Source organism: Trichosurus vulpecula, chromosome 7 (genome assembly GCF_011100635.1).
Source record: "Trichosurus vulpecula isolate mTriVul1 chromosome 7, mTriVul1.pri, whole genome shotgun sequence".
NCBI lineage: Eukaryota > Metazoa > Chordata > Mammalia > Diprotodontia > Phalangeridae > Trichosurus > Trichosurus vulpecula.
In genome coordinates, this window is record NC_050579.1 from 174,354,148 (window position 1) to 174,370,905 (window position 16,758).

General features: G+C 37.5%; 1 protein-coding gene across 2 annotated transcripts in view; it reads right to left on the reverse strand.

Moving 5' to 3' along the window:
- The window catches only part of UFL1 (UFM1 specific ligase 1), a 37,968-nt gene extending 22,429 nt beyond the window's left edge, over positions 1-15,539 (reverse strand). Inside the window, exons 1-6 of one of the 2 annotated variants that reach the window (XM_036766511.1) lie at positions 15,238-15,539; positions 12,917-13,062; positions 6,009-6,037; positions 4,758-4,855; positions 3,753-3,867; positions 2,348-2,478 (exon numbers count right to left, since the gene is read on the reverse strand). In XM_036766511.1, coding sequence (XP_036622406.1) covers positions 2,348-2,478; positions 3,753-3,867; positions 4,758-4,855; positions 6,009-6,037; positions 12,917-13,062; positions 15,238-15,314 — 596 coding nt within the window. In that variant the 5' untranslated portion in view covers positions 15,315-15,539. The remainder of the gene's footprint in view (positions 1-2,347; positions 2,479-3,752; positions 3,868-4,757; positions 4,856-6,008; positions 6,038-12,916; positions 13,063-15,237) is intronic. The other variant, XM_036766512.1, reaches the window with a different exon arrangement.
- Between the last annotated feature and the right edge of the window lie 1,219 nt (positions 15,540-16,758).

The window sequence follows — 16,758 nt, forward strand, 5'->3', positions numbered from 1 at the left end:
ATACAGATGATTCCCAGATCTATATATCCAGCCCTAGCCTCTCTCCTGAGCAACAGGCATAAATCACCAATTGACTTTTTCAAATCTCTTGAACTACATATACAACAAAGGCATCTTGAATTCAACATATTCAATACAGAACTCTTAACTTTCTCCCCAAACTTTCTGTTCCTCCAACCTTCCCTTTTATTGCCAAGAACACCTCCATCCTCCTAGTTATTGCCCTGGACTCCTTTTCTCACTCATCCCCAAAATGAATGAACAATGAATTAAAAAGCATTTAAAAGTGTTATTATTCCAAGCACTGTATTAAGTGCAGAGTACATAAAACAAAGTTTAGGTGCAGAGCAGATAGAGACCCAGAATTCTTAAGGGTACAATTGTGGACAAATATTAAGACTTTGTATTCTCTATCTCATAAATGTCAAAACACACTGTCCATATAGGCCACATGTAGCCCACAACACTCCCAAGTGCAGTCTGAACCAGACTAAAATGTAATTCAAAAGTATTTAGCAAAAAAAATAAAATACGATAAAACACAGATGATGTTGATATGTGGGTAAGTCAATACGTAGCTCACAGGCTGCATTCCAGCCCCATGTAGGTTACTGGCCCCTATTTCTATTTGAGTTTGACACTATTACTCTATCTCATCAGAAGGAACGGAGTTAATTTCCATCTCATTCAATCTCTGAAAGGAATCAAGTAAACCAGCCTCCAAAAGGAATCATGTAGACCAGCAAGAGGCAAAGCGTGGGGTAGAATGCCCCTGTGGAAGCCTTCTCACTGCTCTTCCATTCTGGGTGGGTTGTGGGACAACCCAGACCGAAGACGAAGAAGGCCAAAGGATAGGGCATGCCTAAGTTGGCCATCCCAGATTAGTTCTGGGACGGACTGGGGCCAAAGCTTGTCATTTCTACATTCATAACTCTCATTTTTCCATTCACACAGCTACTATCACCTGGACTACAGCAATGGCCTTTTAACTGATCATCCTCTCTCAAGTCCCTTTCCGCTTCAATCCAACCTCCACTCAGCTGCCAATCCCCTGCTCCAAGAGCTAAAGTGGCTCGCTGTTATTTCTAGGATCAAAAAGAAATGCCTCTGTTTGGAATTTAAAGCTCTTCATAAAAGATCTCTACCTTTCTGATATTCTTATATTTGACTCTCCTTCACATATTCTACAATTCAGTTACACTGACCAGCTCTGTAGTGCCAGAACAGGACACTCTTTCTTCTCATTTCCCTGCCTTTCCACTGACTCTCCCCTATGTTCACTGGAACACTGTGCCTCCTCTTCTCAACTTCTTGTTTTTCTTTGTATGCAAAGAACCTAGTATAGTCCTTGTTACATAGTAAGCCTGTAATATAGGCTCATTAACTAACTATAATAATTAATCATTCCTTCTAAGAGGTCTCCAAAGACATAGTGTAGACTTTCGGGACATCCTGAGTTTCTGGCTACCTGAGTAAGAAATCTAAAAATCCATCAGGAGTAATGGCAGAGTATCTCCAACCAGACATTATCACTAGGGTGTACTGAATTGCCTTGGAAGCCAAAATCAACACTGTGGAGGTGGTTCCACTGATGACTGATGCTGCTTGTATGACCGGGGCAGGGTGGGGGGTGGTGGTGGTGGTGTGTGTGTGTGTGTGTGTGTGTGATCAATAGCCACAGTGATAAGAACCTGCCTCCCAACCTGTCTATACAAAGCTGTCAACTACAGAAATTTCGAAGGCCAGAATGAGTCAATAACTCATTGTGCTTAACAGTGGTGAAAAAGTATCATTCATAGCACCTAGTGTGGTGCCTCGTACCTGGCATATGCTTAATAAATATTTCTGGACTAAGTGAAAAGTCAAATATAAACAGATGAAGAACTAGGGGGTGGGGGTGGAGGAAAGTGGCTGTAAAACAAGCCAAATAATAGTTATGACTAAAAAAATAACAATAGTAACTAAAAACCTTTAAAGTGATTTTGCCGAAACAGAAATAAATCATAAAATAACACAATTTTATTTTTATACGACTACACAGAAACTGAATTACTGTAATATTTTCTGCCATATGGGCACTGAATTACGTACTTAGATGTAAGATGACTCAATTTTGGAAGTAATCTTTTAGGAAAAATTTTTTTTTAAGGTATCAGGGTCCAGAATGCTTGGCCTCAATAAATGCCACTTTATACTACCTCTACAGCATTAAATTGAAGCCAGTCACAATAAACGAAAAGGATTCTGAAATCCTACAACTAAAAAGAAAGTTCAGCTGGTTTAAAATGTGAGAGACTACATCCAGTCTACATAAAAACATATATACTTTTTATTGTGTAATCCTTACCGGGTAATAGCACTAAAAAGGCCACGTATGCGTGCCTTATGTCGAGCCACAAATGCCTCAGTAAAAATCACTCCTCTGTTGTCCAGGTCTATTTGCCCATTGATAATTTTCCCCAGACGCTGGGACAGTGCCTAAATATAAACAAGATTTAAAATTACAGTAAATACAAGGATAGGTTACAGAAATATATAGACACACACTAAAATCCATTTTATTTTGTATTTGTGATGAGAACCAGAAATATCATAAATGAGTAAGCTGAAGGAGACCAATGATTGAGAGACTGAGTAGCTTAGTGATCTTGTGGCAGGACTGTGATAAGAAACATACTGAAATATCTATAACTGATTTTCAGACTAGTTTTTTATGTTGGACTTTCTTCAACTGGACACACCAAAAATACATCTTTTCCCTTCATGTGACTGATTGCTTTCATTAAGTAGAAAGTAAAGTGATGAAATGTTAATATATGTGAAGACAAAGATAAAACGCCCCATTTTTTTTAATGAAATGCCTCCTGGGTACTACTTGTCATTCAAAGTATAGTTTGATTGTTGTATTTGTTGAAAATACTAACAGATACTCAAAGAATAAGGTGTGTAAGAGTTCTCATTCTTTCAGTTATTAAACTGAGAGTAGGTTGACACAGAACCAAAAGTTCAAAATAAAATTATAGCCTACATTGGAAAATATTTGAAATACCACAAATAATCAGAATAAGAATGCTAATTTGTCATGTTTTTAGGAAATGTATACAAGTGATTAAAAGCATTAACTGCACCCACTTCACCATGATGAAACATTTAGTCTCTGGTCATCAAATTTTAAAGTTTCCTTATACTTTATACTACTTACACGACCACCAAAGTATTGAAAATTAATTTTTTAAAAAAGTCTCCCCTCCCCCAAACAATTAATAATTTACATGTGAAAAGACAATTTATGGTAACTATTAATTGGGAAATGGCTGAAAAAGAAAAACCATGGTATTTGAATTTACAGTAAATGAATTATTGTACCAAAGGAAATGATAAACGTAAGGAAATCAAAGAAACATGGAAAGACTTGTGTGAACTGATAGAAGAGTGAAATGAAGACCAAGACAACAATATACATAATGAATACAATAATTTAGACAAAAAAAAAATCACTAAGAGGCAGCTGGAGTGTAATAATGCAAAAAAGTGCATGAAGAGAAGAAGAAATAATAAAACACACCTCTTACTTTACAGTAGAGAGGTGGGAAGCTACGAGGACAAAATACTGACAAGGTCTGACAAGGTATCTGTATCAGATGATTTAGCTTAATTGTTTTCACTGTCACAAGAGAAGGTTCAAGGGGGAGAGGGGAGATAACCACGAAAGACCAAAGATATAAAAATATTTTTTGAATAAGAAAAACTACCTGTGTCAAAAAGTTTCCTGGAAGATCATAGGTTTTACAAAGTTCTGATATGGGTACTTGTCCTGTTTCCTGTAGTTTGTCATTTACTTCTTCAGCTAAGTGATCCAAATAGTTCCTAATAGGAAATTAATAAAAATGAATGCTCAAACTGCTTTTTATACTTATGTTTTCAGGTCAAAGTATTACTGACAAAAGGGACACATGTGTTTCCTAAACCTCACAATATAAATCAAAACTTATTTTGGAAAGCACAAATTTCTACCAAGAACCCAAAAAAAGTATTGCCATTTTTCTTACTATCATTTTTCTAACCACAAAGATATTCAAAGAAGTCTTAGGCTGTTTTATTTTTTGGTGGGGGCAGGCAGACGGGATATATGATGCAATATTTTTTCATTAGTAAGTAACTCCTATTTCTCCCAAAGCGGAAGAAAACTGCATGACGCATGGGATCACATAGGATGGACTACTGAAGAAAACCGTGTTTTCCATTTTTTTGGTTAACAGCAGTCAAAGAAAACTCACGGTCTATAAAATTTCACATTAGATCTAAAGCACAGCACTTCATATCACTACATACTTAACTTCTGAACTGCCGATATGTAGGGAATTATCAGTATTTTAAAATCACCTTTTCAAATAAGATGCTCGATTCAAATACTAAGTTACGTATACCAATCTAAATACAAATCATGATCGTAGATTTAAAACTGGAAGGCAGCTCAGAAATAATCTAGTCCAATCCCTTCACTTTACAGATGAGGAAACTGAGGACCAGGGAGGTTAAATGACTTGCCCAAGGTCACAGAGATAGCAGCATCAGAGGTGGATTTCATGTCACCAAAATGCTTTTTAAATATCAGAACGAACAGAAAAAAAGCTCAGAGTGGATAACAACACAAGAACAGGGTTAGGTACCAAATGCCAAAGTAACTACAAATAATCATATCAAATTTTAGTAGAAATTCTATCACACAATGTACTACCCTGAAATGTTATACTTACTCATCTATCAGCTGTCCCAACACTACTTGAACATTTTTCTCTGACTTAATAATGTCACTAAGTCTGTTTTCAATATGAATCAGATCCACATTAATTACCTGGAAAACACAGACATTCCATTATTATTAAATTTGCATTATTTCTTAGGTTATAAAATGCATGCTAAAATATAGCACATACAGACTTACATAATATTTACATTTCTTTTATATTTTAATCTCAAATATCTAACTTGAAACAATATTTCTTTAAAACCTAGAGTTAAATTGGAAGTTTATCACATTATTTTACACATTCCAATTGCTAGGAAAGAAAAGAAACCTTTTATTTCTAAATAAAAAGAGTACTGTACAAATTAGCAGTCGCCAATTTGTCTCTGCATATATGGTAGTACACCCTGGCGATCATACCACCTTTTACCATGGCTTCCAGTTTACTTTGTTAACATCACAGTGAAGAATAATGTGGGGACCAGACCAAAATAATTTGGAGATAAGTAATCTGATGAGTGACTTGATCTCTCAAATATTTATTTCTCTTTCCTGTTTTGGCCATATTTCTTCTATTAATGAATATAACTTAATTTTTCAAAATGATACAAAATACTCCACTCGTATTCTGTGATCTAGCTGAAAAGGCACTGTCAGGGGATTTAAAAAAAGTCTAAGTTCTTATCTCAGGCCTGTCACTAATTTTATGACTGTGTAAGTTGCACAACTCCTCTGTGCCTCATGCCAATTTCCCCATATGTTAAACAGAAATGGTAGTACCATTAGAAAGAAATGGTGTGAAATCCCTTATAAACAAAAGATTTATAAAAACAAACAATGACTTATTTTATAAAGACTTAAGTTTAAGGTGCTACTTTAATAGTACTTTTTCCTCAAGTATAAAGAAGAATTTCATACCGTGTACATTCAATCATTTTCAAAATGCTTCAAAACAAATCTCGTATCTACAGTTATGCTACAACTATCCAAACTTTCATGCATGATATCCTACTAATTTTGCAGAAGCAATGATACAAAATTTACAGGAAAGGGAAACTAAATTTGCATGCACTAGATAACTTAAATGTAATTATTAAATATAATTTTGCAGTTGCATACTTAAATACATTAGGCAAAATTATTTGCCCCTTGGTGTCAAAGACTACTTAAAAAAATTTTAAGTTAATGGCACCTACATTACCTACAAAAACAAAAAAAGATTATCCGTCAAGATCAAATATTTTAGAAATTTTAAAGTTACCTGCTGTAGGTCAACAATGTTTACTCGACCTTTAAAAAAAACACAAAGTTTAAATGTCACTTTTAAATCCATGTTCTAAAGTACTAGAAAAAACTGGCAGTAAAATAGGAAACATTTTTTCCCAATATGGGTAATTTTAGCACTATCTTATTTCTACACACAGAGGCAGTATCAATAATTTTCTATTTAACTATTAATCAACTATCTCAATAAATCCTCTTATTCAAGGCACACGCAAAATATATACATACACACAATCACATATACATGTATGTAAATGCATGTATGTTTATCTGTCCCATGTTTTATAATCACGTTTACTTCCCCATATTTCTCCCCCCTAATTTCCCCCAGTAAGCAATCCTTTGTAACAGATTTTAAAAGAAGGGGAGAAAACTCTCCAAGCTCAGCAAAACCAACCAACATAACAATTATTTCTGATACTATGAGATATTCTACACCCATCATCCCATACCCCCACAATGAAGTCAGGCGATAAACAGTAATATGTTTTTAAGACTTTGATTATGCTATATGACCAATTTATGAGATCGAATGATATATATTAGGTCACTGAGAAAACAGTACTAAAACAGTATTAAAACTTTCCAAAATTGCCCCAGATAATTGGTCAAGTATCATAGTATCCAAACTATCATGCCAAATTATCAAAGAATCATAGAATCTCAGAGTTGAAAAGGACTTCAAAAGCTATTTGATCCAAACCTTAACTTAAAAAAGATAATATATAACAATATCCTTTGCAAACAACCACAAAGACAGAACCCACGACCGCTCCTAAGGCAATACACTCCACTTGTGGAGATGTCTGTTAGCCTGTCTTTCCCTACACGGCCCAGTGCATTAAGTATTCTGCCTGGAGTTAGAAGATCGGAATTGCAATCTGGTCTCATACAATCACTAGCTATACGACCTGTGAGCAAGTCACTACCTCTGTATGTCTCCATTTCAAGTATGATGGGGATAACAACAACATCTGTCTCCCAGGGTTGTTGTGATGATCAAATAATATTTGTGAAGTGCTTAGCACAGTACCTCGTACACAGTAAGTACCATATAAATGCTCTCATTATTATTATTATGGAACCTAAATTTGCCTCTGAAATTTCTATCCATTACTCCTAGTTATATTCCCTTTGGGGCAGCCATACAGAACAAGCCTAACCCCTCTTCCATAAGACATTCATGTCAAGTCAGCTGTAACGTTCCTTCCTGGTTTTCTCTTCCTTTCCCTGTCCCTCCATCAAATCCCTCAAGTATATCAAGATCCTTCCTAAAATGTGGCATCCAGGACTGGACACAATACTCCAGATACGGTCTGCCCAGGGTGGAGAGCAGTGGGACTATATTCCTATACACTATACCTTTCCTTAATGTGACCTAAGATGGCATTTAGATCCTAGACTGCCATATGGGGCTGAGTTCTATTGAACTTTAAGTCCACTAAAATTTTCAGATACTTTCAGATGAACTATCTAGCCAAATCACTAGCCATTTTGTATTTTGTAAAGTGTTATTTTTTAAACAGAGGGTAAGCCTTTTAATTTAGCTTCACTAAATTTTATTTTATTAAGTCTGGCCTAATGCTCTACCTTATTAAGATTTTTTAGATCTATAATCTGTCATCTAAAGGGCTGTATCATCCACATACGTGATAAGATCTGTTTTGGTAATCCAAAAACCTGTTTTCCTGGGATAGCCTCTTTTATGACAGGCTACCTCTGCCCCAGAAACAATTTTCCATCTTCCTTTCTCAGAAAGGTTCTAAGAACTTTCACTCCACATGCTAGAAATACTTATTGTTTTTGTATGTATTGAGGGGAGGTCGTCCTCTGGATAATCAATACCTAATGCATCTACTTGAGTGAGACTCAACTTGTTGCTATGAAACCAATGGCCATAGCCTAAGTCATCGAGGATCTCAACTGTAACCTTTCCTGGCCCTGATGAAGAGGAGATAAAGAATCCAGGCACTACCCTCACTGATTATAAGGTGTGGTGAAAGCCTGCCCTAACTTGAGTGAGCCAAATCTAAGGGCAGCCTATTTCAGTGCTGAACCCCCTTCTTCCTCTAGCTGTAATCTCCAAACTATTGCACTTGAGGTGAGCCAAACTCCAGCAAAACAAGAGCTGGCTGCATCTATCCATCCCCCTCTGGCAACTGAGACCCAACTGTATCCTTCCCTTAAATTGACTGACACTCCTTTGTACTCTCTATCCTGAATCCCAGTTTCTTTGTTCCTGAGTGTCAGCTATACTGAACTGAAATTCACCTTAATAAAGGCCTTGTGCTTTAAGCATTAGCTGGTCTGATACTTTTGTAAAAGGTCCTTTAATACCTCTAAACTGCTGAAATGGACATCACATGCCAACTCTGCCTTTATCCAAGTCACTGATACAAATGATAAACAGCCCAGGGTCAAGCACAGACACCTGGGGCACTCACTGGAGACAACATTCTAATCTAATATTAAATTATCAATTTGAGTTCCCTCTCTCAATGAAAATGCAGGATTGTTAGAAGAAAGAAAAGTAACATTCTTAAATGGGACACTTAGAAAAATCAATCAACTATTCATTTCACAGCACTTTCATTTCATACAACCTCTGTGGATGACACTGATAAATTAGTACCAATAATACATAAATTATTCTCAAAAATGAGAAAGCGGCCTTCTAACATCCTTTTATGAGACAAATTTAATCCTGATACCAAAACCAGGGGAAGGCAAAACCCAAATGTTAAACTATAGGCCAATACCATTAGTGAATATTGACTCAAAAATTTTAACAAAATCCTGACAAACTGACTTCAATGCCTTATCTAAGAAATCCTCCTTTACAACCAAATTGAACCTATACCAGAAAAACCATTAACACAATTAATCATATTAAAAACCAAAACATCCAAAATCACTTATCTCAATAGATGCAGAAAAAGCTTCTGACAAAGTACAACAATCATATTTGCTATAAATTCTATAAAGTGTAGACATTATATGCAATGAGGATATGCTAGAACCTTTCCCAAAAACTACAGGAGTAAAAACAAGGATAGTAACTCTTGCCACTGTTACCTGATATACTTCTGGTAATACTAGCAACAGCAATCAAACAGGGGGAAGAAATTAAAGGCAAAGATAGGCAAAGAGGAGATAAAACCTTCCCTACTTGGTGATATGATGGCATAGACAGGAAATTCTCAGGAATCAGCAAAGAGACAATAGTTTCAGCAAAGTTGCAGTCTACAAAATAAACCCTCAAAAATCAACTGCATTTCTAATATTTATATGACTACATAAAATCCAAAAAGCTATTCCAAAATCACTACAAAGGGCAAAAAGTATCCTGAGGATCAATCTACCAAAGCACACAAAGCACTGGCAAAGATGCAATTACAAAGTTCTCCATAAGAAAATAAAAAACAACTTAATTAGCTGAAAGAGTATTTGATTCTCATAGCTGGGCCATGCTAACATAATAAAAATAACAGTACTACTGATGGGGTGCTCTGGCCCCAGCCCCAAGATCATGTCTCTGGAAGCCTCCCAACTTCTCAGTAGGCCCGTCCTGTGAGAAAATTTTCTCTTGTTACAGAATACATTGTCTTATCAGAACAGACAGAGGAGTGCTGGGCCCAACGATTCTCCCTCGAGCCAGATCCCCAAGGTTCATGCCTCTGACAACTCCCTCAATGTCTGGTACATTCTACACTTGCCCATTTGTAGATCCCAAAGGCACCTGGACCCTTAAATTACCTAATTGGCATCCCTGGCATTCCTTTCCCATATAAACCCCGGCACTATTCTCAGTCTCGCGCAGGTTCCATAAGGACCCTTGTCCAAATTGCAATAAACTTTTTGCCACTTGACTAAGAGGAGGCTTGAAGGTGTGAATTCATTCCAGGCAACTTTGTCTTGGCATTCTTGGGATCCCAGCAGCCCCAAACTTCTTCACTACCAAAGTTAATTTACATTTTTAACGCTGTACAAAATGCATTTGGAATATCATGGTAAATGAGGAAAAGAAACAGGGATGAAGGGGGAATAGCAATTCCAGACCTCACACTAGAAAGCAGCAGTCATCGAAACTGTCTAGTATTAGAAATAGACAGGTAGATCAAAGGGTTAGACTAGACATGGGAGAATGGAATGCAATCACCTAATGTTCGATAAAACAGAAAACAAAGATTACATAGGAAAGAATTTCCTATTTGGAAAAAACCAAAAAGACAAAAAGAAACCGTTTCTGGGAAAACTGGAAAGTGTTTTGGCAGAAATTAGGCTTAGACTGACCCCTCACACCATATTCCACAATACATTCTAAATGGGTAAGGGATTTTAAAGATCACACATTTAAAACAATTAGAAGAGAAGCAGATTATCTCCCTCTCAAAGACATGAGTAGGAGTTATATTCTTAACTGAAAGAAAGAAAGAAACAATTAGGAAGGATAACACAGATTGTTATTTAGCTGTTTCAGTGGCGACCAACTTCGTAATCTGGCAAAGATACTGAAGCGGTTTGCTATTTCCTTCTCCAGCTCCTTTTACTGATGAGGAACCGAGGCAAATTGGATTAAGTGATTTGCCCAGGATCACACAGCTAGGAATTGTCTGAGGTCACATTTGAACACAGGTTGGCTTGACTCCAGGCCTTGAGCTCCATCCATGCACCAGCTACCCGCCCTCAGAAAATACATAACTACGATAAACTGAAAAGTTAATGCACTGACAATGTTAATGCACCTAACGTGAAGATGGAACTGATAAAACAATAAAATTAGGATAAACTTTTAGTTTGGCATTCACAGACTCATAATGTTAGAGGCAAACTCATAATGTTAGAGGCAAATGAACCTCAGAGCTCAACTAGGTGAGAGGAGTGAAACTTGTAGCTTGACTGGGAAATGTTAAACAAAATACATAAAAATACAATATAGGTAATGTTAATTTGCGACTTTCTACGTCAATATGCAGCCAGCAATAGCGTTTCTATTTGAGTTTGATACCACAGATCGAGGCCAACTTCCTCATTTTACAGATAAATAAACTAAGATCTAAATAAATGAAGTGACTACACAACTAGGAAGTGTCAGCTAGAATTTGACCCCAAGGCTTCTGCCTCCAAGACCAGTTCATTTTTACTAGGCAATGAAGCTCTACTGAAGGTTTTTCAGCAGGGGAATAGTATGGTCAGGCCTGTGCATTAGAAACATTATTTTGGCAGCTACAAAAAGGAAACATTGGTGATATAGAAGTAGGGAGAACAGTTAAGACTAAGGCAATTGTCCAGGTGAAAAGGGATGAGAACCTAAATTAGCGTCGTGGCAGGAGTAGTAGAAAGGAGGGGAAGGATATGAAACATATTGAGAGCAGCTAGGATGCATAGTGGAACTAAAGTAAAGAATACTTGAGTTCAAACCCAGCCACAAATGCTTAAGTCACTTAACCACCTCCTACCTCAGTTTCTTCATCTGTAAAATGGAGATAATGAAAGCAAACCAAGGTTAAGATAAAACAAAACATTTGTAAAGTACTTTGCAAAACTTAAAGTGCTATATAAATGATAGCTGTCATTATTATATTGTGCAGAGAGAAGCAAAAGGATTTCGTAACTGATTTAATTTAGTAACTAAGAAGCTAATGAGGGAGAGGAAAAGACAATGACTATAGGCAACTGGAGAGAGAGAATAGTACTTTTAAATGAAATAGGGAAGTAGGGAGAAGCTGCAGGTGGTGGTGGTGGGGAAACAGTGAATTCAGTTTTCAGAATATAAATAATCCTTTAGTTCTCTTCAAGAAGGAATTACAACAAACAAATAGTATGTATGATTAATGATGTTTATATTAAATATTATTTTAACTTCTTGGGTGACAGGAAATTCAGTTTTTTGGAAAGAGAAAGGCTTGGCTACTACTACTAATATAATAATAAAAGGGCAATAAAAATCTGAAGGGTAAACTTTGGCCATTTTCTCAAAATTGTCACTTAAAAAGTGTCAGTCCAAGGCTAGGAAGTAGCTGAGAAAAGGTTTTCTTTTTTCAATTTTCACCGCTGTTTGGCTGAAATTAAAATGAAAAGCAAAGGGAAAAGGCAGCATATTTTTATCCTTGAAATTAAAAGTTCTTTATGCACAGATATTGTGATATTCTTAGAATAAAATACTTTGCCATTGAACTTACAAGGAAATAAAGCTTGGAGAGGCGAAAGAACATTAGAGATCATCTATTTCAACCCCTGTTTTACAAATAAAACTAAACCAGGTTCAGGGAGGCAGTAACTTATGGGAACTCACAGTACATCATGAAGCCAGGATATGAACTTTGGACACTAAAACTCAATGTTCTTTCCATTACATTACCTCCCAGTCCCTTTATTTGCAAACCTATAATTCACAGGTGAAAAAAATCATTACGTTCTTGACATGCTTGGTAGCTCATTTTTCCAAAATTACTTGATAAAATCATTGTTTCTCCCACAATTATCAAGTAGCTTACAGACAACATCTTATAGATAATATAGTGATATAATGCAGTTGGATGACTTGCATCTATAAAGCAAATTAATAAAGAAAAATAAGCAAATTAAAACTTAGCATTTATATACAACTATGTGTATTTACTATACTACATTATATAATACACAACTCCATTTGCTATTATTTACCACAACTACACTTAGATGTTATTTTGTACCTCTGTAATGATCATTTAAAGTAATTTCGATTTTCACATTTTTATTTCTACCAATAAGGTTTTATTAAATCACGTAACTATCACATTAGCAAATAGGAGAAAATTTATTATATGCTCTAAATGACTATTTCATAATTATTGTTGGTATAATTTTAAAAGAGAGAACAAAGTAAAATTTAAGGACACTTACCACCACGAACATGAAGCTCATCCCTCATTTCTCTAGCTATCTGAGCAGGAGTGATGTATTCTTTACCATCAAGTGTGTGAACCACATCTAACTGCTTCTGAGCAATCAATTTAGTTACAATTTCAATGCAGTTCCGTTCTGATAACCTGTGAAAAACAGGGAAAGACGTCCATTTAAAAAATATATTTTGATGGCCCCATAATCTCATTGGTGTTGGTACTTATATCCTCCTATGCAAATCACAGGCTATCCATGTATTCTCAACCTGTAGCATTCTTGTCCATGACCTTCCATAAATTTTCTTTAGAGGCTCTAGACACCCAATACACCAGGAAGCCTTCCTCCAAGTTGTTAATATTTCATGGATTCAAGTACATTTGGGCTTTTCATCCTTGGGCCCTTATTCTATCCTAGAATTTGCATACTTGTATCTCTAATAATTTTGATACCACTTCTTGAATAGAAATTATTTTTGGTAAGACATACTTAAAATAAATACTAACGACCGTGTTCTAGATAATAGCTATTAGTCATCTTAACTAGTACTCCCCCCGCAATAGCTAACTTAAAATTTTTAGTTCTTTAAAGTAAGCTAATTGAAATGTTTTATCATGTATTTACTTGACCCATTCGTACCTGTGAATTCTACCATACATTTCAAATTAATTCTCTCCATAGCCTGATGTTTACCTTGGTTCCCTTCATTCAAAGCAGAATGTCAAATCCATATCAAACAATTCAGGAATAAAAAAGATATTCTTATTTTCTCAAATATTTTGGATAATTGTAAGGAAAAAGCAATTTCTGTTCAGGCTATCTGAACATAGAAGTTGTCCCAAAAATCATGGTATAAATTTTAAGCTATATTAAAACTTCAAATCAAACGTGTACATTGTATGCTGTAATGCTTCACTTCACCTAGTATGTACAAAACTCAGTCTAATAATAATGTTTTTAACTACCTAAGCAATTTCTGAGCCTAGGGTATTTGCAGCATTACTAAATAGATTATCTTAAATATTACTACCAACTAGCTATGTGAGCTTGGGCAAATTAATCATTTGTGACTCAATTTCTTGAGTTCATAAAAGCAGAAGAATATCTTGATCTTTAAATTATCTTGGCTCTAAAACTTGATTCTGCTAGGTCAAAGGTTCTTAGGAGTATTGAACTTTTGTTATGAAAACATTTTGATAACTACATTTCAATAAATTTATTTCCTTGGGAATCTTATATATACACATTTATAATGCTGATACATATTGATATATTCTACATTAATATAGTTATCTACTATATTTATCAATAATATTAATAAAATATATTGGTTGAAGACCTCCCCTGGGAGGCTTCTGAGCCAAGCCCACCACAATCACAATTTGCCTCAGCCAGTTCCACCTGTTCTTGCTATCTGGGGACAAGCCGAACGAACGTCATCTCCTCTCCCCTTGAGGACCTCTCCGGGCCTCAGTTTCCTTATCTATACAATTAAGAGAGCTGACTCAATCTCCCACCAGGCCATTTCTTCCAGCGCCAAGTCCTGTGTTGCTATTCTACGAAGCAGCTTGGTTGGAATGGTGAAAGGAGGGTTGGTCTTAAGATACCAAAGACCTACCCCGGTATCTGGGCTCTTTAATTCTAAAACGGGCCAAAGCACTTCTATTCACAGGACTGCTTTGAGGAAAGTACTTTTTGTTGCTCACTGAGGTGTCGGTCACGTGCGTGACTCTTCCTAACCCCAAAGATACTAGAAAGGTGGGCCATTTTCTTCTCCAGGTCATCGTACACGTTAAAGAAACTTGAGGCCAACAGGGTTAAATGACTGGCCCAGGGTCACACAGCGGCCAAGCGTCTGAGGCCACATGTGAATTCTTGAGTCTGAGAAGATGCATGCTACCCACCGCAGCACCCGGCTGCCCCAATGCACGGGAATTATTACTGTTATTATTATGGTTATTACTGTTTCACTTTGTCCATTACATACACAGGTCTGGGAGAAAACTTTTACAACTCACGTGCGCTCCAAGACAACAGTTAATGACGCAACTTGACCCTCCCCCCAGCCCCAGGTGAAAAGACCCGAGGGAACCGGGCGGAGTATGGGACTGAGGAGGGAGGGGCCCGAACGCGGCCTTCAGTTGAAGGTTGGGGAGGGGCACCAGGGCCGAACCACGGAACCCAAGGACAAGGGCTCGGGGAAGGGGGCGGGGGGAGACCCTGGCGGCGCAGAGGCCGCCGCGACTCCAAGTCCTAATTGAGGCTAATTACGCAGCTTCCTCTAGCAGGAGAGCGGGGATGAGGGTTAGGGTCACAGTGGGCACCTCTGCGTTGTCTCTGCGAACTGCGCCCTCTGGAAGTCGGCTGCCAACCGCCGGATTTCGTCCCACGCCTCCGCCATGGCGAACGCGACGCTGGTCCGGCCCGGTTCGGCCCTGCCCGACGCACCGCAACAACCGCCGACACGTCAACCCAATTCTACTGCAGCCGAGCAGGACGGACTGCGCCTAGGGACAAACACATCCGCTTGAACAGGAACGCGTAGTCTGCCGAGACAAGACAGCTGGGAAGGAAGGGAAGGGGCGGGGAGAGACTGGAGGGAGGGCAGGGGACGTCACGCGTGCGCGGCTCCGCCTCGCCCGGCCCCGCCCCGCCCCTCCTCGCCCGGCCCCGCCCCTCGGAAGGAGGCTGGCGCTGCTGAGGTTTTGTTTGTCTTGTTTAAGAGAAAAACAGGAAATTTTTTTGTTAGAAACCCTCTGAAATAAACAATTTTAATGCTCTCCTGTAGGCTTTCAAACTCAGAACGTCCAAAACAGAACTTGTTATCTCCCCCACCCCACCAAACCCTAACTTCTTTCCCAACTTTATTATTTCTGTTGAAATGACCACCTGCCTCCTAAGTCACCCAAGTGGGCAACCTAGAAGTCATCCTTAAAGCTTTTTTTTTCTTTTGATTCTATTTCTTTTGGCGAACGTATGAAAAAGCAAACATTTAAGAATCGAAAACATAATTATTTCTAATTTTTTTATAATTATGAGGAGGTTGAATTTGTTCATGGTTTCTGAATAAAATAAGGTAACTAATAATAAACATTTACAATTACTATCTCATTTGATTCTCACAACAACCCCACACAAGCCCCATTTTACAGATCCAAAAACAGGCAGGGTCACACAGGTAGTAAATGTCTAAGTCTCAGATTTTTAACTCAGATCTTCCTGACTTCAGGCCCTGGCTCTGTATCCACTGCACCACCTAGCTTTGCGTGTCATAAAAGTCTTAGGTTTTCTATAAACTGCAGCATCAATAATAGCAGCTGTTATATAAAGAAGTGACAATAATTGTTTTTATGTATTTATATGTAATATAAATGTGTATTTATAGTATGTGCCAGGCACTGTGCTAAGCTCTTTACAATTATTATCTCATTTGAGCCTTACAACAACCCAGGGAGGTAGGTGCTATTATTCTCCCCATTTTACAGATCAGAAAACTTGAGGCAAACAAGCTAAGTGACTTGCCCAACATCACACACAGCTAGTAAATGTCTGAGACCCACAATTTTAACTCAGATCTTCCTGACCCCAGGTCCCACTCTAACCCCTGCGCTATGCAGTTTTGCATGTGCCATAAGCCTTAATTCTTATACAAAGTACAATAAGATCTTTTGAGAAATTGCAGGGAGGAAGGAAGGAAGGGAGAGAGAAAGAAAGGAAGGCTTTTCAAGTCTTCACTCCCTCCCATCCTGTTAAGTCTCATCAATTTCACCTCCCAGCCATCTGCCTTTTCTCGACTGACAAAACTACCGGCCTAGTTCAGGTTCTATTTGCTAGGATTATTGTAA